At 44.2% G+C, this 27,357-nt stretch overlaps 1 protein-coding gene across 3 annotated transcripts in view; it reads right to left on the reverse strand.

Annotated features, from left to right (window-relative positions):
* The window catches only part of CRYL1 (crystallin lambda 1), a 211,959-nt gene that overhangs the window by 38,055 nt on the left and 146,547 nt on the right, over positions 1-27,357 (reverse strand). For all 3 annotated transcript variants that reach the window (XM_077484005.1, XM_077484006.1, XM_077484004.1), the window contains exons 5-6: positions 18,752-18,913; positions 10,348-10,542 (exon numbers count right to left, since the gene is read on the reverse strand). In XM_077484005.1, coding sequence (XP_077340131.1) covers positions 10,348-10,542; positions 18,752-18,913 — 357 coding nt within the window. The remainder of the gene's footprint in view (positions 1-10,347; positions 10,543-18,751; positions 18,914-27,357) is intronic.

The raw sequence follows: 27,357 nt of genomic DNA on the forward strand, positions 1-27,357 counted from the left end.
CACACCTAGTACTTCCCCATGCATTTTCAGCTGGCCATCAATGAATGAATGAATGAAATACTTGTATAGCGCACAATGCGAACTGAATCGCCTCTAGGCGCTCTGGCGAGCTTTGATCATCTGCTAAAAGAGGAAGGTCTTGAGTTTTTTCCTAAAAGCCAGGTGATTTTCTTCCAGGCGGATGTTGATTGGTAGAGCATTCCATAGCTGAGGCCCTTGGACAGCGAATCTCCGATCTCCCTTGGATTTATACCGGGCTTTGGGCACGAGGAGGAGGTTTTTGTTGGCTGATCGAAGACTGCGGTTTGGTGTGTAATGATTTATTTTCTCCATTAGGTATTGCGTAGCTTCTCTATGCACGCATTTGTGGGTGAGGCAAAGGGTCTTGAACGTGATCCGATTTTTTACGGTTAGCCAATGTAAGCTCCTCAGTGAAGGAGAAATGGATTCCCAGGGTTTTTTTCCTGTTATCAGCCTTGCCGCCGTGTTTTGGATCAGTTACATGTCCACACATCAAACCTGAAATCAGGCGCATTTGTTTACTGGTTTATGTGTATTGGGGTGGCATTGAAAGTCAATGGCAACACACTGCAATGCACACAAAATACTTCACTTGAACTAGCCACAAAATGCTTTGGGTGATTGTTCAACTGTATGTAAAGCCAGAGAAGGTTATAGTTTTTTTTTTTTTTTTTACATTCTTTATCCCAATGAGAAAATGTACTTACACTTCTAGAAACACTATGTCATTGATCCACAGTAATGTTTGTCTGTCAGCTTACATCTCCATTTGTTCAGCTTAAGAGACCAGCTTCCCTTGACCTGGCTGCTTAAGTAATCCCTCCTCAAAGCATGGTTCCACCCCAGGCCCTATCACGCAACACTACATTTTGCAAGCCAGCCCTGCAGATCAATATTGGCGTGTTCCTTGACTATCCTTACCTGCTTGTTGCCCCGACCTTTGGCCTCCTGACGATCCTTTGTTGTTGCAGTCTGCTGCTTCCTCTCTACATTTCTGTAGTCTACCGTGAGCTGGGAGGCCCTGGGTGTTGCAACCTTCAGCCAGACTGCAGCTAAATCCATCCCCACCACTAGGATCCTCTGGTGAGCACCCGCTAGCTCTTAGCTTCTGCCCCCTTGGAAATCGCATGCTCTAGCTCCCAGTGTGATCTGTGTTGGTGCTCCAGAATACCTGCTCTGCTAAATCACTTGGAACTCCTTCGGCAGCAGTCAGCCGTAGGGTCCACTACCTTGCGGTGCACGCCTGATCTACGGGGTGCATCTGTCACCTGTACTCAGATGACCTGACACACTAAAACATGTGTCCCCATTGGAAGTTTTCCCCTTACCAGTATGTATGTACAGTGGGGGGATGGCAGAGGCCACCAGGGGGCAGAGGACACTGCTGTGTCCCTAGAGACTGAGGATTGAGCCACTGAAGGCCTCTTGTACTGCAGGGTACAGACCTGCTGCTCCTACCTGTCTGTGCCCACATTCAGAGAGACTAAACCAGAAAGAACCGTGAGAACAGAGTCTTGTGGGGACCTGGTCATGAGGACCGAATCACCGGGGACAACAGACCACCAAGTGTTCTGTACCAGATCCGTTGGGTACCAGGAGTGGTGAACAGAACCAACTATGTTTATCCCCTTACTGCCTGCAGTTAATGTCAGTAGAAACAGTCATCCACTACATGCAATTTAAAGAGACAGTAACACATGCACCACCGTACACAGGGGCCCCAATATTAACCAGCTTAAATTTGATAATCAGACACCAGGTACTTAACAGCCATCCCCAGGGGTACCCTTCTCAAGAATTTGTTCACCCACTAATTCTTAGAGCCCGTTCACACTGAGGCAGCACAACTTGCAGCGTGACTGCCTCAGGCGACCGGGATCCGACTTTAGCGGCGGCTTGTGAAATGACTTCTGTATAGAAGTCAATGCAAGTCGCCCCAAAAGTCGTACAGGAACCTTTTTCTAAGTCGGAGCGACTTGAGTCGCTCTGATTAGAACAGTTCCATTGCATAGAGCAGGACGCGACTTGTCAGGCAGCTAAGTCGCCTGACGGGTCGCCCCTGTGTGAACCGAGCCTTAGTGGTGTATATGTAGAGTTCGCTCAGACATTTTTTTAATACTTGTTGCCAATAGTTAGAGTAAACACTTTCTTTGTACCGTTCAAGCTTTTTCATGGTAGATGTTGCTCTTATAAATGCTGTGTACACCAGTTTAATGTGATTTAGCCTTATTGCGGTTTAAGTCAATTGACACAGTTGAGGCTAGTATTCCTATCAGTTAATCTAACATTCAACCATGTTGTCATGGCCGTCCTGGTGATCCGATCGCACATGGGAGATCTGCCCGCAGGATTCCTTAGCTGAGAACTTGTCGGTATCCTTGGGTGCGCGTTAACGCGAACGGACGCACACGGGTGCGCGTTGGTACGAACGGGCGCACGCGGGTGCGCGATGGTGCGAACGGGCACGCGGTTACCCGCGGGGGCACGCAGACTCGCCGTACGACCGTTTTGGCGCCGCTAGGGCTACTTAAGGACTCTGCCTCTGTTCCTCCTTGCTGTCCAGTCTACAGCGTGTCCGGTGATTCTGTTATCTGCTATCTGCTGCCTTTTGATTCCTGTTACCCGGCCTGTTCCTGACTACGTTCGCTTGCTGCCTGCCACTGACCTCTTGCCTGTCTGACCACGTCTCTGTCTCTTCCTGTGTACCGTTGTTGCCCGCCTGTTACCGACCCGGCTTGTACCCGACCCTGCTGACTACCATCTGCTGTTCCGGTCTGATCGCCAGTGCCTGCTGCCACCAGCTTACTACCATCTGCTGTTCCGGTCTGATTGCCAGTGCCTGCTGCCATCTGCTGACCGCCATCCGCTGTTCCGGTCTGATTGCCAGTGCCTGCTGCCATCTGCTGACTACCATCTACTGTTCCGGTCTGACTGCCAGTGCCTGCTGCCACCTGCTGACTGCCATCCGCTGTTCCAGTCTTCTACCTGTGCCTGTTGCTGTCGATCCGGATCTGCCTTACACCAGCCAGGCACTTGTGCCCTCTGAACTCTTGAATGCCTGTTCCCACCTTCAGGGGTTCTTGAGCCAGAGGCTTACGAGAAGCCGCTCCCTGCATTCTGGGCTCTCATACCAGGTACGTGACAGTACTGAACAGCCATGTCCGAGCCCACGCAGGGAGCCTCCCCTATGGACGAGCTCTGCCGCCACCTTGCTGGTCTTACCCAACCGGTGAAGAACCTGCAGGAAGGTTACGGCCGACTGGAGGAACAAGTCCAGGCCCTATCTGCTACTACGCCAGCCGTCTCCAGATCCTCTGCTCCACCGTCGGTGGTGATGATGCCGCCCGAACCTAGGGTCCCTACTCCGGAACAATTCTCTGGCAACCGGAATAAATTCAGAGCTTTTCGTAATTCCTGCGAACTCTTTTTTGCCTTGCAACCAAGGACCTTCTCTCTCGAGGCAACTAAAGTAGGATTTGTCATTTCCCTGTTGACAGACGAACCTCAGGCCTGGGCCCACAGTCTCTTGGAACGGAAGGATCCATCTCTGGATACCCTGAATGCCTTTTTCCTGGCGATGTCACGGTTGTATGAGGACCCTCAGCTTGCTGCTACCGCAGAGGCAGCTTTACATGCTCTACAACAAGGTCGCAGGCCTGTGGAGGATTATGTGTCGGAGTTTAGACGCTGGAGCTCCGACACGGACTGGAATAACGCAGCTCTACGATACCAGGTTCGTATGGGCCTTTCAGAGTCTTTGAAAGATGAACTGGCCCGAGTGGGTACCCCTGAGACTCTGGAAGCCCTCATAGACCTTTCTGTTCAAATCGACAGACGCCTAAGAGAGCGTCGCCAGGAGCGTTCCTCCACAACCTCTCGTCCCGTCTGGATGATGCCACGCGTGCCAAGCTCCACCCATTCGGCCCCTTCTGCTCCTGCTACGGCCGCACCGGATTCTTCGGAACCCATGCAGCTGGGGTTGCTCCGACCATCTCTGACACCTGAGGAACGCCAACGCCGCTGGGCCGGCAACCTTTGTCTTTACTGCGGAGAACCGGGACATTTTGTTTGCACTTGCCCTGCTAAATTGCGTAAGTGCCTTTTCATCCCTCCTGCTTCCTCACCCGTTTTGTCAACACCTCTCATCTGGCTGTTCCTATTCTTTTGCAGCTTCCAGGAAGGACTATTCAAACCAACGCAATTATTGATTCCGGGGCTTGTAGTGGCTTTGTGGATTTGTCCTTTGCCCTCAAGAACAACATTCCTCTTCGGCCTAGGGTGAAAGGACTTTCAGTATATCTGGCCGATGGCTCGACCCTTAAGTCTGGACTAGTGACTCAGGAGACTTCCCCGCTGTCCGCTATCATTTCTGGGGCTCACCAGGAGCTTTTGTGCCTAGATGTCATTAAGTCTCCTTTGTTCCCTGTCATAATAGGCATGCCTTGGTTGAGGGCTCACAACCCACGCATCAATTGGACCACAGGAAGAATTGAGTTCCCTTCAGCCTACTGTCTTCGGCATTGTTTTCCGGTTGACAACAAAGACTCTTCTTCCCTACTCTGCTTGGAAACGGACGCTGAGATCCGACAAGCTGTACCCAAGGACTATCATGACTTTTTGGACATATTTAGTAAGAACGGCACTGAAACCTTACCTCCACATAGGCCATACGACTGTCCAATAGAATTGCTTCCTGGGGCAGAGATTCCTTTCGGAAGAATTTTTCCTTTATCTGAAACAGAATTGGGTACCCTGAGATCCTATCTGGACGACAACCTGGAGAAGGGATTCATCCGACCTTCCACCTCCCCGGCGGGTGCAGGGATCTTTTTTGTTGAAAAAAAAGACCATTCCCTACGCCCATGTGTGGACTATCGGGCACTTAACAAGGTCACTATTAAAAACTGTTACCCCCTGCCATTAGTGCCCGAACTATTTCAGAGACTAGGATCAGCTGAAGTATTCTCCAAATTGGATCTCTGGGGTGCCTACAACCGCGTCCGTATTCGGAGGGGTGACGAATGGAAGACTGCTTTCTGCACTCGTTTCGGGCACTTTGAATATTTAGTTATGCCTTTTGGTTTGTGCAACACCCCTGCCACATTCCAACACTTTGTAAACGATATTTTTAGAGACTACCTTGACCTGTTTGTAATAATCTATCTTGACGATATCCTGATTTTTTCCTCCACTTTAGCTGAACACCAAGAACATGTAAGGAATGTCTTAGCTCGTCTCCGTCTTCACGGTCTGTATGCCAAGCCTGAAAAGTGCGTCTTCGAGCAACGAAGCATCCAGTTCCTCGGTCTGATCATCTCAGTGGAACGGATTGAGATGGACCCTCAGAAAATTTCTGCTATCCAGGACTGGCCTGCTCCTTCTGACAAGAAGGGGGTCCAACGATTTGTAGGATTCGCTAATTTCTACAGGAAATTCATTAAGGGGTTTTCCTCTATCATTTCCCCCATCACCGGATTGACCAAACAAGGTCAAAGGTTCCAATGGACCTCCAAGGCGCAGGAGGCCTTTAAAACCCTGAAAGACTTGTTTGTATCAGCCTCAGTCCTTAAGCACCCCGACTAAACTCTGCCATATATCTTAGAGGTGGATGCTTCAGAAATAGCGGTCGGGGCGGTGCTTTCCCAGAGACAGGGGCCTAAGTCTCTTCTGCACCCGGTCGCCTTCTTCTCTCGCAAGCTATCTGAGGCGGAAAGGAATTACGATGTTGGTGATCATGAGCTACTGGCAATTAAGGTGGCACTCGAGGAATGGCGCTATCTTCTTGAGGGCGCCACCCACCCGATCCTGGTTTATACCAACCATAAGAATTTAGAATATCCTAAGTCTGCTAAGAGACTGAAACCACGACAGGCCAGGTGGGCGCTCTTCTTCTCTAGATTTTCGTTCCATATTACCTACCGTCCAGGATCTAAGAACACCAAACCTGACGCCCTGTCCCGCATGTATAGTGAACCAGAAAGTCCTTCGACTCCGGATACCATCCTCTCCGCAGGAAACTTCCTTTTGCTCCAGGGAGACTTACTGTCTCAAATTAAGCAGGCCTCCATAGGTACTGTCCTTCCACCTGACATTCCGCTATTATCCAGAGATGATCTCCTTTGGTACAAGGATAAGATCTTTATTCCTCAGGAAGTGCGAATCTTGGTTCTGAGCTCCTGTCACGACCATTTGTTGGCTGGCCATTTTTGGGTACATAAGACCATGGAGTTGCTTCAACGTACCTTCTGGTGGCCACAGATGAAGAAAGATTGCAGGGAATATGTGAAGGCATGCACCACTTGCATTCGGAGCAAAGGCAGTAAGTCGAGAGCCTGGGGTCTGCTGAAGCCGTTACCCGTCCCCGATAGACCATGGAGGATGATCTCCATGGACTTTATCGTCGAGTTACCGCCTTCAGAGGATTATTCTACAATCTTCGTGGTGGTAGATAGGCTCTCCAAAATGGCTCACTTTTTGCCCATGAGGGGCACTCCTTCGGCCACAGAGACTGCCAAGACTTTCATTAGGGAGATTGTGAGGCTCCACGGCATCCCCGCTAATATCACATCAGATAGGGGGGTGCAGTTCACCTCTAGGTTCTGGAGAGCGCTCTGCGGGGCCCTGAAAATTGAACTCTGCTTCTCCTCGGCCTATCATCCCCAGACCAAGGGCCAGACTGAAAGGACGAATCAGACGCTGGAGCAGTATCTGCGTTGCTTTTCTTCATTTTCTCAAAATGACTGGGCCTCGCTTCTGCCCTTGGCTGAATTTGCTTACAACAACTCTGTTCATTCTGCCACCAAGCAATCCCCGTTTTTTGCGAATTTCGGCTTTCACCCACTATTCCTATCTAACAATCTCCCCGAATGTCCGGTACCGGCTGTGCAGGAGAACCTCAACTTCTTCAAGACAAACAATAAGCTTCTGCAAGAGACTTTGACCAAAACACAGGAATACAATAAGGAAGTGTTTGATAGGAAGAGAAGGGGAGAACTGGATCTCAAGGTCGGGGATCAGGTTTGGTTGTCCACCTTGAATCTAAAGCTGGCCTTCCCGTCTAAGAAACTGGGCCCAAAATTTGTGGGTCCCTTTCCGATTGTGAGGAAGTTGAATAGTGTGGTATTCGAACTGAAGCTTCCAGAATCATTTCGGATCCACCCAGTTTTCCATGTATCTCTACTCAAGCCCGCAGTTCTGGATTCTTTTGCCAACCGAAATGCCAGCCCTCCGGAACCCGTGATTATCGATGGAGAAATCGAATACGAGGTTGAATCCATTTTAGACTGTAGGAAGAGACGTAACCAGACTCAATTTCTGGTTAAATGGAAGGGATATGGGCCTCAGGAAAATTCATGGGAACCGGAATCCAACATCCATGCGAGAAGACTAATCCTTGCCTTTAAAAGGTCCCATCCGGGTAAGATGGCACAGTTGGGCATCCGGAGGCTGCCCCTTGGGGGTGGGGGGCAATGTCATGGCCGTCCTGGTGATCCGATCGCACATGGGAGATCTGCCCGCAGGATTCCTTTGCTGAGAACTTGTCGGTATCCTTGGGTGCGCGTTAACGTGAACGGACGCACGCGGGTGCGTGTTGGTACGAACGGGCGCACGAGGGTGCGCGATGGTACGAACGGGCGCACGCGAGTGCGCGGGGTCACGAACGGGCGCACGGTTACCCGCGGGGCCTGCTGCCATCTGCTGACTACCATCTGCTGTTCTGGTCTGACTGCCAGTGCCTGCTGCCACCTGCTGACTGCCATCCGCTGTTCCAGTCTTCTACCTGTGCCTGTTGCTGTCGATCCGGATCTGCCTTACACCAGCCAGGCACTTGTGCCCTCTGAACTCTTGAATCCCTGTTCCCACCTTCAGGGGTTCTCGAGCCAGAGGCTTACGAGAAGCCGCTCCCTGCATTCTGGGCTCTCATACCAGGTACGTGACACATGTTCATTTACTTTTTTTATTGTTCTGTGGATTGCTTTTCGCTTGTCCTGCAATAACACACTTACTTTATTCATCATCAAGCTGCCTTTGGCCTATTTCCTGTGTGCCAATAAAGTATGGTAGCAAACTAAAGTTATACAGCTGTGTGCAGCCTTCGATTTATATAACCATGTGTATCATGAGTTTACAGAGCAATGGCAGAACAGAAACCCATTATATCAAGCAGCTCCTGTGGGGGTAAATGCTACAATAATAATAAAGAACTTTTAGTAGTTTACGTGTACTGTTTTATGAAAGATGGTGCATTATTGCTGGCTCCAAGATTTATGAAGATTTTTTTCAAAGTCTGTGCTATACTATAAAAAACTAAAAAGTTACTGTTAATATATGGTCACATGATTACTACCGCAAAATCAGTGATTTAAAACCTAAATGCATTTTACTAGGTTGCATTCCCACTACTGTGGTACATTGACACTCGGTGCATGCACTATTTTAATGCAGGGCACCGCAAAGCACTGAAGTGTGAATCCAGCCCAGAGATACAGAGAAAGAATAACATGAGTAAGAAAAAAAAAAAGTATTCACTGATAAATGCTCAAAGGTGTTTTCTTTTGCTGTATAAATGCTCTGCTGTATTTACAGTAAAATTCCACCCATACAACAGCAGGCAACATGGCACTGACTTCACCTGCAGACATACAGTTGTGCTCATAAGTTTTTACATACCCATTTTTCAGAAATATGAATGATAACACACAAAACTTTTCTTTCACTCATGGATAGTGTTTGGCTGAAGCCATTTATTATCAATCAACTGTGTTTACTCTTTTTAAATCATAATGGCAACAGAAACTACCCAAATGACCCTGATCAAAAGTTTACATATCCAGTTCTTAATACCGTGTATTGCCCTCTTTAACATCAATGACAGCTTGAAGTCTTTTGTGGATGAGGCTCTTTATCATCTCAGCTGGTAAAGCTGCCCATTCCGGTTAGCAAAAAGTCTCCAGTACATGTAAATTCTTGGGCTGTCTTGCATGAACTACATGTTTTAGATCTCCCCAGAGTGGCTCAATGATATTGAGGTCAGGAGACTGAGATGGCCACCCCAGAACCTTCACTTTATTCTGCTGTAGCCAACGACAGGTCAACTTGGCCTTGTGTTTTGGATCATTGTTGGAATGTCCAAGTACGTCCCATGAGCAGCTTCCTGGCTGATGAATGCAAATGGTCCTCCTGTATTTTTTGATAACATACTGCATTCATCTTGCCAACAATTTTGACCAAATTTTCTGTGCCTTTGTAGCTCACACATCCCCAAAATATCAGCGATCCACCTCCCTACCTTTCATCTTCAGCCTTGTTGACTCTTCTCCAAATGTAGCATTTATGGTTGTGGCCAAAAAGCTAAATTTTGGTCTCATCACTCCAAATGACTTTGTGCCAGAAGGTTTGAGGCTTGTCTCTGCGCTGTCTGGCATATTTTAAGTGGAATACTTTGTGGCATTTGCGTAGTAATGGCTTTCTGGTGACTCAACTTTGCAGCCCATCTCTCTTCAAGTGCCTCCTTTATTGTGCATCTTGAAACAGCCATACCACATGTTTTCAGAGAGTCCTGTATTTCACCTGAAGTTACTTGTGGGTTTTTCTTTGCATCCCGAACAATTTTCCTGGCAGTTGTGGCTGAAATGTTAGTTTGTCTACCAGGCCGTGTTTTGGTTTCAACAGAACCCCTCTTTTTCCACTTCTTGTATAGAGTCTGAACACTGCTGATTGTCATTCTCAATTCCTTGTATATCTTTTTATATCCCCTTCCTTTTTTTTTACAGTTCAATTACCTTTTCCCACAGATCCTTTGACAATTATTTTGCTTTCCCCATGACTCAGAATCCAGAAATGTCAGTGCAGCACTAGATGAAAGATGCAAGGGTCTGTCAGGAGTCCAGAAACACATTGACCTTTTATACATACACACACACACACACACTAATTATAAGCAAACAGATCTCCGGTGAGGATGGTTACCTTTAATAGCCATTCAAAACCCTTTGTGTCAACTTGTGTGCATGTTATCATGCCAAAATCCCCAGGGTATGTAAACTTTTGATCGGGGTCATTTGGGTAGTTTCTGTTGCCATTATGATTTAAAAAGAGTAAACACATCTGATTGATAATAAATGGCTTCAGCCAAACACTACCCATGAGTGAAAAATGTTTTTGTGTTATCATTCATATTCTCTGAAATATGGACAAGAAATCATAAATTCTGCCAGGGTATGTAAACTTATGAGCACAACTGTATAAAACCAACACAAGTCTTACATCATGTTACACAAATAAATTAACAAGTGAAAAAAACAGATGACAGTGCACATAATGTACCTCAACAAGTCTCCATGCCTCGCTAATCACTGCATACTGGAGCCGATTCAACACAAACCCGTCCGTTTCTTTCATTAATTTCACAGGAGACTGACCAATTTTCTTCATCAGATGATATGTCTTCTCCACTGTGACAGGATCCGTCTGTGGGTGGGGAACCAATTCAACCAAGGGAACGTAATAAGGTGGATTTACCTGTTTCAGGAAACAAGATGAAAGCTTATTTGTGACTTTATCAGTGTTCCAACTATAGACGCTGGACATTGAGAACTGTCTTCATGGATATTTCTTATATAGGATAACCACCAAGTAAAGGAACCCCCATCAAATCAAACAACAATGCAACAAAAATTACACCATTTGTTTTTTTGAAGTGTGTTTTTTTGTTATAATTTGTTAAAGGCTTAGTCTATGCAAAACTGATTTCTCTGTATTGATTGGAGACTGGTAGGCTAAAGCTGTCCATAGTTGGTTCGAATCTCGGCCAGTTCAGCAGGGACCAGCCAAGATTCGAATCATGTATGGGCAGGCTGATCATACCAAAGTTGATCTATTAGGTCTGGCGAGGTGAAGGAATGCTCTGAAACACGTTACTGCTCCCCGCTTGACGTCACATCCAGTCCGTGTGTTCCAACATGGTTCTGGAAGTCAGGCAGCCATCTTGCCTCCTTGGTTCCCTCCACTTTCTACAGCTGCTGGCTGGCTCTTTTCCCCAATCCATAATTTTACTGACATGCCTGTTCAACTCAGGATCTTGTAAGTGTTTTTAACCATTGTATACCATTAAAACTGTTAAATAGTGCACTTAGAAGCACCCTTTTGTCTTTTTCCTTACCTGACACCTGTGCTTGCAGGAAAGGGAATTGCATCATCTATGGCTGGCTTTAGTCATCAAATTTCTATATCTCCATGAGAATGCCAATAGCACAACTTCTAAAACTAGATGCTATGCTCTACTCATCTGCTTCTAATGCCACTGCAGCTTGCTATTTTTGATATGAAAGAAAATAGAGGAGTATGGCCCCAAAAATTTAACTTTAAGGCTTGGGTCTAACCTAACTATGTACAAGCTAGTGCTGTGCAATTATGTAGTAAATATACAGTGCCTTGCAAAAGTATTAACCCCCCAGCCCCCGCCAGGCCTTTTTGGGTTTGAGGATTTGCATCATTTAATTTACAGAACATGCCCACAACTTTGAAGATTTTTTTTACTGTGAAGCAAACAACAAATAGGACAAAATAACAGAGAAAGTCAACGTGAACAACTATTCACCCCCCTAAAGTCAATACTTTGTAGAGCCACCTTTTGTAGCTATCAAAGCTCCAAGTTGCTTTGGATAAGTCTCTATGAGCTTGTCACATCTTACCACTGGGATTTTATATCTGGTCTCCCACAGTACACAGAACATGGGAATGCAAATACTAAATACATTTTCTCATCAGCAGTATATAGCAGTCTTGTGACTTCTATCTGTCTGATTTTTCATTCTCCTCTGACTGTCCTATGAGGCCGCATGACCCCTGACCCTCTGTCTGGACAGTGCTGATCACATGCACCCTCCCAAAAAAAAAAAAAAAAAAAAAAAAAAACACTCTCTAGTACTACACACCAAACTGAGCATGTGCAGAGTGCCCCCAAGGCTCTGTACGATCAGGAGACAGATTGGGGACTGTGGAAGAAAGGGAGGATCAGAGAATACAGGATCAAACTGTTGTGGATTTAGTAACATTTTAATAGTACGGTAGAAATAATTGCGACATAATGTGGAAATGAATACGTGATTTTAAATGTTGACCATTGATACACTTTTCTGATTCAAGGAAAGCAAAGATCACTTACCTTGGGGTGGTACTGCATAGTGGTAGGTTTAAAACATTTTTTTTTTAATTCAAAGCTGCTGCTGGTACTGGAGTTCAAATTACTTTCGTACTGCATGCAAAACTATTGTTTCATGACCAGTCAAACAGAAAAGGTCTGCATATATTAACCCATTATAAGACTGAATTCAAGGATACAATATGAATTGCAAAAAAAAGCAATTCAGGAGTGGCGTAAGCATAAAAGAGTTGCACATGCTCCTATTATGAAATTTACTCTTCTGGACTAGGAAGCAGTAAAGTACTCTTATCTCTTATTCCCCTGCAAACCCGTAATGACTATCATTCACAAACCCTCATTTTGTCCAGGATTTCTCACTCCTTTTTGCAGGAAAAAAAATGTGCATTTACTATTTTTTTTATTTAATTAGTGCCTCCTATCAGTGCTGCCCATCAATGCCCATCGCTGCTGTCCATCAATACCCATCAGTGTCGCCCATCAGTGGCACTCATCAATGCTCATCAGTGCTCATCTGTACTGCCTATCCATGCCGCCTATCCGTGCCCACCAGTGCCGCCTATCAGTGCCCGCCACTGCCAACTATCAGTGCCCAACAGTGCCACCTAACAGTGCCCATCAGTGCTGCCTATCAGTGCTCAGTGCCACCTATCAGTGCCCATAAGTGCGGCATCTTAGTGCCTCCTCATCAGTGCCCATAAGTGCCACCTCATCAGTGCCCACCAGTTAAGCCTATCAGTGCCGCCTTATCAATGAGCATCAGTGAAGGCAAAAAATTACTTACTTACAAAATTTACTGACAGAAAAAAGTTTAAAAAAAACTTTTCAAAATTTTTGGTCTTTTTTTTGTAAAAAATAAAAAACCCAGCAGTGATTACATACCACCAAAAGAAAGCTCTATTTGTGTGAAGAAAATGGTAAAAAATTTGTTTGGGTACAGTGTAGTATGACTGCGCAAGAAGGGGGTGTTCGTGCCTGGTTAGCAGGTGGTTAACCACTTTCAGACCGGACCATTTTGCTGGTCAAAGACCAGACCACTTTTTACGATTCGGCACTGCGTCGCTTTAACTGACAATTGCGCGGTCGTGCGACGTGGCTCCCAAACAAAATTGACGTCCTTTTTTTCCCACAAATAGAGCTCTCTTTTGGTGGTATTTGATCACCCCTGCGGTTTTTATTTTTTGCGCTATAAGCAAAAATAGAGCGACAATTTTGAAAAAAACACATTATTTTTTACTTTTTGTTATAATAAATATCCCCCAAAAATATATAAAAAAAACATTTTTTCCCTCAGTTTAGGCCGATACGTATTCTTCTACATATTTGTGGTAAAAAAAAAATCGCAATAAGAGATTATTGATTGGGTTGCGCAAAAGTTATAGCGTTTACAAAATAGGGATATTTTTATAGCATTTTTATTAATAATTTTTTATTATTTTTTTTTTACTAGTAATGGCGGCGATCAGCGATTTTTATTGTGACTGCGACATTGTGGGGGACCCATCGGACATTTTTGACACATTTTTGGGACCATTGTCATTTATACAGTAATCACTGCTATATAAATGCCGCGATTCCTGTGTAAATGACACTGGCAGTGAAGGGGTTAACCAGTGGGTGGCAGTGTAGGGGTTAAGTGTTCCTAGGGGTGTGTTACTAACTGTGGGGGGGTTGGGCTTTCATTTAGTGAACACTGATCTCTGCTCCAATCACATGGAGCAGAGATCAGCGTCACTAGTTGCTAGGCAGAATGGAGAAATGTTGTTTACAGCGGCATTTCTTCATTCGGCCGCTCCGTGAGATGATCGCGGGGATGCCCGCGGCGATCGAGTCCGCGGGTCCCGCGACCGGACTCACGGAGGTCCCGACCAGCGTGGGATCGTGCCGCTCCCGATGGCAGGGCGGCAAATTTAAAGGGACGTACATGTACGCCCATTTGCCTGCCCGTGCCATTCTGTCGACGTACATCGTTGTGCGCTGGTCGGCAAGTGGTTAAACAAACTTTACCTGAACGCGATAATGGAAATATAAGTAATTATAATTGTTAATATCCATATTACAATATCTATTACGCAGGATACGGGGACTCGCTAAAAATACTTTGTTAACGTGCATGTCTGAAAATATGATTGTCTTTAAAAAAATAAAATAAAAAACATTAAAAAAAAAAAATACTGCATAGAAAAGTGGAGCACAAGCATACAATAGGCACAACTTAATTTATTTACACAGTGTTGCTAGCAATGACTATAGCCTGTTTTATAGGCAGACATGCTTAGATATGCAGTGATTAAACCATGTCTAGCCATGCAAGATGATACATTATATATGTGTTAATGCAGAACATTGATTTGCAAAACATTCTTAAATTTTTATTTTGGATCATGAAGGTAAAAATCTAGCTTGTCACTCTGCAATGTATCAATGGAAAAGCTGCTCATAATGCAGACTGGGGTGCCGCACTATTCCTTTTTTCAAATAGCCTTCAGCTTACAGTGGGGAAAATTATTACTAGATCCCCTGCAAATTTTGTAAGTTTCTCCACTTACAAAGAAAATGAAGGGTCTAATTGTTATCAAAGGTGTATTTTAAATGATAGAGACGGATTATCAACCAAACATCCAGAAAAAAACACGATATAAATGAGTTATAACTTGAGTTGTGGTTCAGTGAGCAAAAAAGTATTTGATCCCCTACCAACCAACAATTCTGGCTCTCATAGGCTGGCTACAGTATTTGCTCTTATGGTACACAGTTTAGTCCTGTAAATTTAACAAGGTGCTCCTAACGACAACTTGTTGGGTGTATAAAAGACACCTGTCCACAGAATCTTTCTGCCGTTCAAACCCACCCTCATGGGGAAGACCAAAGAGCTGTCAAAGGATGTCAGGTACAAGATTGTAGACCTGCCCAAGGCTGGAATGGGCTACAAAACCATCAGCAAGAAGCTTGGTGAGAAGGAGACAACTGTTGGAGCGATTATGCACAAATGGAAGAAATACAAACTAATCATCAATCACCCTCGGTCTGAAGCTCCATGCAAGGTTTCGCTTCATGGGGTAAGGATGATCAGGAGAAAAGTTAGGGATCAGCCCAGAACTACACTGGAGGAGCTTGTAAATGACCTCACGGCAGTGGTAACACAACACACCACCATGAATTGAAATCCTGCAGTGCCCAGTAGGTCCCCCTCCTCAAAAAGGCACATGTAGAGGCCCATCTGAAGTTTGCCAATGAACATCTAAATGATTCAGAGAGGGATAGGAAGAAAGTGCTGTGGTCAGATGAGACCTAAATTGAGCTCTTTGGCTTGAACTTGACTGTTTGGCGGAAGAACACCATCCCTACAGTCAAGCACAGAGCTGGAAACATTATGCTTTGGGGCTGCTTCTCTGCTAAAGGTACAGGCCAACTTTACCACATTCCACAACCTTCTTCGCTCAGGAAGAACACTGAAGATGGGTTGTGGTTGGGTCTTCCAGCATGACAATGACCCAAAACATACTGCCAAGGCATCAAAGGAGTGGCTCAAGAAGAAGCACATTAAGCTTTATGGAGTGGCCTAGCCAGTCTCCAAACCTTAATTTTATAAAACATTTATGGAGGAAACAAAGGGTTATTTCCTCCACGGAAGTTCATCGTTGCATAGACTTTATTTCATTAACAAAAAACGTATTAGTATTCTCCTCGATACGTACAAAAAATTCCAAAAAATGTGGGCCATTGGATACAATACACCCACCCCTCCATGTGCCCTCAAACCTATGCACTGTTATAGGCACTAAATGTCCTGGTGCCTGGCTGAAGTGTCCCCAACGTCCTTTTGTTCTCCTCATCTTCTTTCTATTCTGTTCTAGTTCTCTCTGCCTTTTTTTCTTCTCTCGGTTCCCTGTTCTGGAAGGCCTTGACAACTACGTCTCTTGACTATTCTCTGTGCAAGACTTGACCCCCATATCTACTCCGATAGTTACTCCCGCTTTACGGTTATTACACTTTTGACCCCCTTCCCCTCCACCTCCCCTTTCCTACCTACCCCTGTAGCTTATAACTGTATTTTTATTGTAAACCTAACTCATATTGCGCCATACTTATTGATCTGTATCATCACTGGCGTTACTGCTTTCTAGGGTTTACAGCTGCACTTGGTACTTTTTTACAACATTGATTACATTTGAACATTTGTACCATGTATCTTCCAAAACTTTAACAAAGACTTATTGAAAGTGAACATTTATGGAGGAAGTTGAAGCTTCAAGCTGCCAAGCGACAGCCAAAAAACATTGATCCCTCCCGAGATGTGCGCAAACCTGGTAACCAACTACAAGAAACATCTTACCTCTGTGTTTGCCAACAAGGGTTTCTCCACCAAGTACTAAGTCATTTTTATTCTTCTCTTCAAACTAAATAATAGATTTTTCTACACAAACTCAGTGTATTTCTAAATAGAACATCAATGTAATGATCGGCTGATCACAAAGCAATTTTGTTGGTTTTACTAGTAATATACTCTACCACTGAACTCAATTATACTTTGCTATATTTTAATATGATACTCCTGTACAAATGTTAGTATTATTGTACAATTGTTATATCTAAGATCCAATAAAAGCTTATTGTTTAAAATGACTATTTCCCCCACTGTATATAAGGCCAATTTCACACTGAGGCATTTTACAGGCATTTTTGCGCCTGAAAAGGGCCTGTAAACTGGCTCTTCTGCAGCCCCAGTGTGAAAAGCCCAAGTGCAAGCAGCATCTTTGGAATGGAGACCGCACCTGCAATTGAAATCAATAGCCAGCGCTGCCAAAGCGCCTGCAAAGCGCTCTGGCGCTTTTAACCCTTTTTTGGCCGCTAGCGGGGCTTAAAAGCACCCCACTAGCGGACGAAAAGCACCGCTAAAACTACTGTAAAGTCAACATGGCCAGCGCTTCAGTGTGAAAGTGGCCTAAGAGCAGTGTGAACAGAAAGCTTTTATGAAACTTTCAGCAAGCTTTTGCAAAGCTTTTGGCAATCTACGAGCCATTCTCTAAGTCTTGAAAGCGTCAGAATCAGTTCCTATTTGAAAATGTTATACAGAGATCTTAATGGGAGTGCTGATTGTCACTTTAAACAAGCTGTTGGCAGGCTTCAGCTGCCTTTAAACAAGCTTCAAGTAGTGCTAGCTGCTAGTTTAACCACTTGCCGCCCGCCATATAGCAAAAGGATGGCGGCAAAGTGGTTTCAATATCCTGACCGGACGTCATACGACGTCTGCAGGATATTAAGCCACTGCTCGCCCCTGGGGGCGCGCATTGCTGTGATAGTTGCTGCGGTGTGTCAGTCTGACAGACCGCAACTACAATCAAGGTAAAGAGTCTCTGATGGAGACTCTTTACCACAGCATCAGCCGTGTCCAATCACGGCTGATCACGATATAAACAGGAAGAGCCAGTGATCGGCTTTTCCTCACTTACGTCTGACAGACGCGAGTAGAGGGGAGACGATCAGCTGCTCCTCAGACAGGAGGGTCTGTGCTGATCGATTATCAGTGCAGTCTCCCCGAGGATGCCCACACTGGACCACCAGGGGTGCCACCAGACCACCAGGGATGCCCACCGCCAGGTATGCCACCCCAAACCACCAGGGATGTCAATCAGTGCCCACAATGGATGCCAATCAGTGCCCACAATGGGCATCATTGATTGGTAGGCATTATTATTTGGCACTGATTGGCATCCATCAGTACCGTACATTACACCAGTGCCACCTATCAGTGCCCATCCATGCCCATCAGTGCCCATCAATGCCACCTCATCAGTGCCGCCTTATCAGTGCCCATCAGTGAAGGAGAAAATGTACTTATTTACAACGTTTTGTAACGGCAACAAAAAAAAACACTTTTTTTTTCAAAATTATAGTTTTTTTTTAAATTTGTTTAGCGGAAATAAAAATGCCAGAAGTGATCAAATACCACCAAAAGAAAGCTCTATTTGTGGGAACAAAATGATAAAAATTTAGTTTAGATACAGTGTAGCATGACCACGCAATTTTCATTCAAAGTGCGACAGCCCTGAAAGCTGAAAATTGGTCTGGGCAGGAAGGTGTATAAGTGCCCTGTATTGAAGTGGTTAACAGTAGTTCTCTTTTAATCAGCTACAATGACAGCCAAATGTGAGATGTTGATGTTCAGCAGGTTATGAAAACACCCATGTTGTGGGTAGAGGCAGACAGCTACACTGACAGTCTGTAGGAGCCTGAGATTGCACCGCGATATGCTGATCGCGGGTGCAATGCTTTACAATTAAAAAAAATAATAGATGTACCTTTTTATACCTGCAAAAAGTACGTGCATGTATTTTTTTTTACAAAAGTTAATTTATCCTTTAATGTCAGCTGTCCTTTATGTATTGAAACACTAGGCTGTGCTAGTAATACTTGAGGTGCCCTTTTAAATATTTTTGAAAAAAATTTAAGTCAACATCTGTTTATTGTGCATTCTCAGGCTCCCAGACAGGCAAAACATTGTCATTAAAATACATAACACCACAGGGATTATCCTTCAATTTATCCAAAATGTTTGGGACTTACAGGATGGGCCACAATGCAGTTCTTGACATGCCGAAGTCCATTAAACATCTTGGTAGGAGACAGGCAGGACGTTGAGCTGCTTATAATGGCAGTATTGTTGACATGAGCATCTAGGTCAGAAAAAATCTTCAGCTTTAATTCCAAATTCTCAGGAACGCATTCCTTAAAAACACAATAAAAAAAATAATCACCCAAAGCTCAATTATCTTTATTAGCTCCAGTGTCAAGCTGTGGCATGAATTATTTGCCCCATATACTGTATATATTAAAAAAAAAGTTTCCTAAACTGAATAAAATAGAAGAACAATGAAATGAAATTATTGTCAAATTGAACACATTTGAAGCCACATGTATTTACTTATAAAAAATAGACAGGGTTAATTCAGTATGTCTAGTTATCTATTCACTCAAAGCCACAGACTCCATTGATGAGACAAGCTAGACACACCATGGCAAAACATTTTGTTTCCTCTGTCATAGCATCTGCTCCACAGTGGTGCAAAACTGATTAATATAAACTTTTCCCCTTTTATCCATTGTACATTTTACTCCTATGCAAAGATGAAATAACTCTTCCCTATAATGAAACAAAAGAAAAATGTTAACGGGACAGTGCAGTCTCCAGTCAGCATGTCAGGACCTTGCCATCTTAAGCTATGGGGCTGTGTGTTTCTAGTGATGCAAAAAGTGTAGCGAGACACAACACTAGTCCCTGCATGCACAGGTACAAGAGAAAGGAGCCGGCCTGAAGCAGGAAACGTGGCAGCGGTCATAGCACCAGTCTAAATTGGAACACAGACAAGGGATAAAAGATAAAGCGAGGTTCCCATTTAAAAAAAAATAAAAATTTAAAGTCAGCAGCTACCAATACTGGTAGCTGCTGACTTTTAATAATCGCACACTTACCTGTCCCAGGGTCCAGCAATGCTGTGGATCGAAGCCTCACTCGTCTCCCCCTCCATTCGATGGCGCCGTGATTGGCCATGCAATCATCTGGAACCTGTCATGTGTCCCAGATGATTGACAAGAGGGAGGGAGCAGAGCTGAGCCCTTCCTGCGTGGAGGGGAAGTGACATCAAGAGCCCAGGCACTGAAAGAGGCAGACTACAAAGGGACCCCCCAGCAACAGCAATTTAGGGGTGAGTAAAAAACAAAAAATTGTTTCAATTTTTTTTTAGGCACATTCATGATTTTTTTTTTTATTAAAAAAGCTGTATATTTTTGGGCATGTCAATTGGTGAGCGCAGTAGACTGCCAATCTCCACTCCTCCCATGAAGCCACATTAAACCCAAAACAAAAAATGTTGCAGATTATCAATGATTAGATGTGGTGGCTGCATTTCTTTTCTTTTATTGGGGGGCTTTTTTTCCTTCTGTGTTTACTTGGGGATCTAGCCAGTAACACACCTTCTGTATTACGGTGCCCATAATCTGGATGAATGAGAACAGGGGCACCTTTGGACAGCAGCATTGTCAGTCTGGGGGAAGGGGAGTGTAATGTCGCGTACACACGAGCGGATTGTATGGCGTACTTAGTCCGTCATACAATCCGACGGACAGTCCGTCGTACTTTCCACTGAACAGACTTGACCACACACGGATACACAAACAGCCCGTCGAAAGCTTGCGCGATGACATGTACAGCACGTACGACGGGACTAGAAATAGGAAGTCCAAGACACAGCAAAGCACCCTTCCGCCGTGTAAATCCTTTCTGGGCATGCTCCATTCTTAGTCCGTCGAACTAGCATACTGACGACCGTATTGTCCGCTGAAACCAAAGTACGACGGACAGAATTTCGAAAAAACCGAAATACTTAGTACTCCGGACTGCACGCTGAAAAAGTCAGCTGAAGCCCACACACGAGCGGATTGTCCGCTGAAATGTGTTTCGACGGACTAAGTACGCCATACAATCCGCTCGTGTGTATGCGGCATTAGATGGACTAGCAGATTTCAGTACATTTATACATTGCAGGAAAAGCAATAGCTCACACTTTATAAGCAGTTACAGTAGTTTTATTTTCCTTTAGAGATAAAGGTTTTACATAAATAAATGAAACAGTTAATTGTAGGCACCCCTGCCAGTGTTGAATGGTTTGTCTCATCCCTGTAACTGATACATCTGCAAGAGAGCTTGTTCGGAAAACAACACCTACTGCATAGATACGCCTTTTTCAACCAGGGTGCCCAGGCCTTGTGTGCCTCCAGGTGTCTTCAGGAGTGCCTTGAAGAATACCTATAAATTGGCCAAAAACTGTATACAAGCCAGTGAGTGGATTAAGCCTGCCTATTAGTTACACAAAGCCACAGGTCTTCATTGTGCACCATTAAAACATTCTAGCCACCAGTGTCCTAACAACCAATGATGTCATTGGTTAATAAGGAGGATGTTGGGCACCTGCCACTCTCCTTCAGCCTCAGGGTCACATTAGATCAGGGCTATACAATTAGCAGACCTCCAGCTGTTGCAAAACTACAAGTCCCATCATGCCTCTGCCTCTGGATGTCATGCTTGTGGCTGTCAGAATCTTGCTATGCCTCATGGGACTTGTAGTTCTGCAACAGCTGGAGGTCCACTAATTGCATATCTCTGCATTAGATGATTGAGAGAGAGAAACCGAGGGAGAAGAGAAACATTGGAATACTAATCAGTACCAGTGTGCAAAGGTATATTTGCTTTGAAAGAATAAATCACCACTAATGTTGGGTGTCCTACGCATGTGAAAGTTGCTACATTATGCAAAATTATTAGTTTATAATTTTTTTACATTTTAGAATGGGGTGCCTCAAGATTTGTGTAGAATCTGAAAGGGTGTCTTGACTGGAAAAAGGTTGAGAAACACTGGCTTAGATCACCAGATAAAAATAGAAGAAATACAATAAAAAAACAAATGCAGCCATAACAGCTAAGAATTTTTAAGTTGCAATATAATACATTTTTGCTTTTGGATTTAAATACTGTATCAGTTTAGAGCAATTGTTCTCCCTTTACTTCCCTCAAATCTATACTGTAACTCATCTCAAACTTTCCCAAAGACATTCAAAAAACACCTTCTCATAAAATCCACCTTCTGCAGTTTTCACAAATCTTGTAAAGCAGTGGTTTCCAAACTGTGGCCCGGGGGCTGGATGTAGCCCTTTGCTCGTATTTATCTGGCCCTTGAGGCACTATTGCACTAACTGATGCCAAAGATAGGGCACCATTCCCCATACTGACACCATCAATGGAGCACTATTGCACCCATTAAAACCAATGATGGGACACTGATGCTGGGGCATATTCTACTTCCACTGGCCACAGCCCAGCCCCCCTAAAGCCTGAAGGGAAGTAAACCGGCCCCTTACTTATAAAGTTTGGAGACCCCTGTTGTAATACAATATCTATCTCATCCACTTTAGCACTGTGGTCCCCAATTCACCACAACCCAGACTTTCCTACAGGCATGAGAGGAAAAGTGCTAAATGATCAATGACCAATACCCAAAATGCTAGCAGATCACTTCTTCAAAAAAAGGGCACATCCAAGATTGAGCAGACTAAGGCTGCTTTCACACTGGTGCGGTATTCAGGCGTTACAGCGCTAAAAATAGCGCCTGTGTAGCGCCTGAAAAAAAACGGCCCCTTTCACTCCAGTGTGAAAGCCGGAGGGCTTTCACACTGGAGCGGTGCGCTGGCAGGACAGTGAAAAAAGTCCTGCTAGCCGCATCTTTGGAGCGGTGAAGGAGCGGTGTATTCACCGCTCCTACCCATTGAAATCAATGGGACAGCGCGGCAATACCGCCGGCAAAGCGCCGCTGCAGCGGTGCTTTGCGGGCGGTTTTAACCCTTTTTCGGCCGCTAGCGGGGGTTAAAACCACCCCGCTAGCGCCCGCAGACCGCCGCTAAAACGACGGTAAAGCGCCGCTAAAAATAGCGGCGCTTTACCGCCGACGCCCGCACCGCCCCAGTGTGAAAGGGGCCTTACTGTCAAACACCTATACATAACACAATCTACTTCTGTTGAAACTATATTCCTGGCAGTTAGCCCTCAAAAACATGTCATCTGTTTCATATATTATTATTGTTTATATTATTATGATTTATATAGCGCCGTCAGTTTACACATCACTTTACAACTTGAGGATAGACAGTATACAATACACTTTAATACAGTAGGAATCAGAGGACTCTGCTAGTTAGAGCTTAGAATCTAAGAGATGTACAAAAACGTATTAAACAAATGCCCTCCAGATGATGGAACAGTGAGTAAAAAATGGGAACAGGACTTGGGCTGTGTGTTGTTGGATGAGGAGCGAGGCTCAAATGACAAGTATACACAAAGGCTCACTTACTGTAAATGTGCAAAAAAAAAATTGCTGCAAGTTGAGATCATCATGGTGGACAACGCTTTTATTACTACACAAACATTTTCCCATTGTGCCTGACAGGAACTGGCATAGTGAAATGGAAATAGGTGTGGTCAGACACATATAGTGGCAATGTCTAAATTGCAAAGGTATCGGAAGGAGTTGCACCACATAGTAATAGCAACCTCAAGCTGTCCACTTGACTTCACTCCCGTTCAAGATCTGCTACATCATACAAGTGTATCCAAATATTTATACTTTAAATCTTTAGCACTGCATATGGTAAATGTGGCAAGAATGTGTATCCTGGTCATATGAGGACCAAAAGAAGCACCTACAGTGGTAGGCTGGCTGATATGCATTAATGAAGTAGTGGAAATGGAAGAATTCCCTGGCCATAAGCAGACTCTCAGGGAATCTATGCTGTAAGTGTTATAGCTCAAAACATAGGTTATGCCTTTTTTTTTTATTGTGAGGCAGTAGAGCTCAGGAGGGACCAAGGAGCCTTACCAGGAGATGTGAAATATCCAGGTGAAAACCACTATCTTCTCCTCACCTACTATCAGCATATCTAATGGGAATTTTCTTACTACTACTCATTTTCCCTTCTTCTCAACTACCCAAAAATGATCTGTGCCCCATGGTCCTCTTTTATGGTAAGGTAATGCCTCTGTCATTTAAGTTAAACCCCCTCTGTCTTTTCCCCTTTCCCATCCCCTTCTTCACTCCCTTTTCTCTTTCCCTTAAGTTATGTTAGCCTGTGTATTGTTTGCGTTTTCCTTGTAAAGTTCTTTGAGAAGCCACCTTTAAAAAGGTGCTATATAAAATAAAGTTTATTCTTATTATTATATATACCTCACTCTGTATTTTTTGTATTTTTTTATATAAAATGAAGCTTTTAGAGTAGCGGCGCTTTAAAACATGTATAATATATATATCTATTTTGCCCATGTTAACATTTGCAGCAATGTAAGGGTTAAGATCTCTGGCAGATTTGACAAAATAGGGGTTAAATACACAGGCGGATAAGTCTGGAAAGCGATACCAAGTTACAGCTCTAGTATTTAGTTACGGCCGCCAAGCATTTCTTTGGAGCGGTTAATGGTAAATATTAGGAGGGTATATAACTTGGGTTGCAGTGCCATGTAGCCACCACCTGTGACAAAGTTAAAAGGACGAAATGTGTCGGGCGTGGTTACGCAGTAACCGGAAGTTGCAAAGGTTTCCGGATGTGGTGAGAATTAGATGTGGCCACTTACACTACTGCCTGATGCCACTTATAAGGTGTGATGAGCGTTATTTATTGGAATTTTGTGAGTGGCTTTTTAATTAATAAAAATGATTGTTGAGGTTCTGCTGTACCATTGGAGCTTGTTTCTTTTTTTATTCTTTATGTCATTTGGTGATATAAGTTGGATGGAAGAGTGACCTAGTGGAGATTCATCCCAGGAATAAGTGTTATTTTACACAGGCTTTCTTTGCCAGTCATGAGAATGGGTGGCATATTGTTTTGGTGAGTTTCTTCCTGAAGGGAGAGAGAGATGTCACATGCACGAGTGGTGCCCTATGAAAACTCCTGGTGGCTGTTTGATATTTCTCCTGCACAATTTTTGGACTTTATATGAACTTTTTTCATAAACTTTACACTTTGTGCACTTTATTGATTATTATTATTTTGGGTCACAGCTCTGCTTTGAAGTTGGAGTGATAATTGTTTTGCACTCTTATTTCAAGTCAGGATCTGAGAGGAATCTATTCTAGACACGCAATGGTATTGCATGTATATTGATATCCTGTTAATAGAATAGAACGGAAAGGTATATTTAGCCCTTGTTTATGTGTAATTATAAAAGAACTAAAAGGCAAATGAAAATTGCTAACAGGCAGGTTCTTTGTTGCAATGATTGACCCATCTGTTTGCAATCTTCTGTAGAATATATGCCGAGCTGCGCATTCATGCTGGCACGGGATTCATTGGCACTGTGCATTCATCCCTGCACAATGCCAGAGTAGCAGGATGAATTACATCCTCGCATGTGCAGGTATGAAGTTAACCCTCACCAGCCAACCAATATGGTCAAAGGCCGACACCCAAAAGGAGCCATAGGCATGAGCACAGGGGGTGCCTGGGCACACCCTAATCACCATGTGTGGAGCTGAGTCGCCCTGCTTCCTGGCACCTCCTCTTACCCCCCCCCCCCCCCCTGCAGTGATGCTAGCTTCCCCCTCTCCTCTTCCATCAGCTGCTGCGGGGGATGTTTCAGGATGGATGAATTAACACAGTGAGTGATCTGTACCGATCGCTGACGTGTTCATTCCTAACTGAAGCATAGTAAACCATGCTTACTATGTGCTTCAGTTTGTCAATGAACAGAAAGTCGCTCAACACAGAGCACCTCCCATTTGTTCACTGTCCAGTGCAACTGAGGCTGCAGGGAAATTGACTGGGGGAGCTCTGTGCTCAGTCCTCTTTTCTCTGTTTAGACCCTTGATATTTCACCAAAGCCCCCAATGGGCTCCTAAAACAATAATAAAAAATAAATATTGTATAAAATAATAAAAATAAAAACTACTGGCACAGTCCACTGCCACTACTGACATAATTTCTGCTCTACTCACACCATCCCCTGCTTTGCTGATATACATGCATGTGTGTTTATGCTTCGGGGTGCATACCCTAATGCAAATAGGCTGCGCACACCAACGAAAGAAGCCAGAGATAAAGCCAGAGATTTGTACCATATCGATTATACAAAAAATATGAAAAAAGGTGAGCAAGGACTGTAAATTTTCGTATTTCTTTGTTATATGGGAAGGCTCGCATGTTAAATGTTGCTGATCATTTGATATAGTATTTCAGGTGACTGCTGCCATGCAAGTTCAGATCAACCCCCCCCAAAAGATCCTCTGGTAAGCCATTTCTACTATCACCAGCATAAGAACAGCATACTTTGTTAACCAGCCTCAGCATTATTCAGTAAAAAAAATTGACCACTTGAACTACTCTTTATGGCTCTGGATGTGGAGGCCCTCTATAACTCCATCCCCCATAGCAGAGGGATTGAGGTAATAGAGGGTTTCATTATGGCTAATGATAGAGTACCTAAACCTTATAATAAATTCATTTTCAACCTTTTGCATTTTATCATGACAAACAATATTTTTCTTTTTAATAGCTCCCACTACCTCAACATGCAGGGGGTAGCCATGGGGACCAAATGTGCCCCCATGTACGCCAATTTGGATCTGGGGGGGTGGGAGTGTGATTTGTTTGCTAGAAAAGATCTGCAATTTGTTCTTGAGCATATACCATTTTGGAGAAGATACATTAACAATGTTTTTTTCGTATGGACAGGGAATAGAGAGGATTTAACTTTATTTTTTAATAAATTGATACCCAATCAATTTAATCTTTCCTTTACAATGGAAGCCAGTCAACAAAGACTGGCCTTCTTGGATATAGAAATTTTTGTGAATCCGGGTGGTTTAGTGGGAACTACCTTATTCCGCAAACCATCTGCGGGTAATTCTTTATTACATACAACCAGCTCCCATCCCACCTCTTTGATAACCAATATCCCATATGGACAATATCTTAGGTTACGAAGAAACTGCAGTGAAAATACACTTTTTGAAAAGGAAGCAAAAGCCCTACAAAATCGCCTGCGAGCCAGGGGTTATAGCAATAAATGTATAAAAAAAAGCATATAGGAGAGCAAAAAGGACAGGATAGGATTTCTTTAATAAATGGAAAAAAGGCCAGAGAATCAAGTACAACCTTAAGGGTAATTACCAAGTTTTCGGGACAACATCAACAGATGCAAGATGTAATTCAAAAACACTGGTATCTACTGATGGGAGATCCATGTGTTTCTAAGCATCTAAAAGAATATCCTGAAATTACATTTAAAAGATCAAGATCTATAAAAGATGCAATTGTCCACAGTCATTACACTGCCCCTCCCAAAAATGTGGTTAAAGGGATTGTAAAGTGAATTTATTATTTTTTTTCAAATAACAAACTCCACTGTGCAGCTACATACCTGTGTCTACATACCTCCACTGTGCAGCTCGTTTTGCACAGAGTGGCCCCGAACCTGCTCTTCTGGGGTCCCTCGGCGGCTGTCTCGGCTTCCTCCCGCAGGTGCTTCTCACATTCATGCGAGCTCCCTCGCATGGTGAGAAGCATATGCGGGCGCGCTCCCGTGATACAGCCGGCGGCTATAGCTGCTCGGTGCATCACACGGCCCTGCCCCC

The sequence above is a fragment of the Lithobates pipiens genome, unplaced genomic scaffold, assembly GCF_037356315.1.
Source record: "Lithobates pipiens isolate NorthernLeopardFrog02 unplaced genomic scaffold, aLitPip1_a1.2 Scaffold_16, whole genome shotgun sequence".
NCBI classification, from domain to species: Eukaryota; Metazoa; Chordata; class Amphibia; order Anura; family Ranidae; genus Lithobates; species Lithobates pipiens.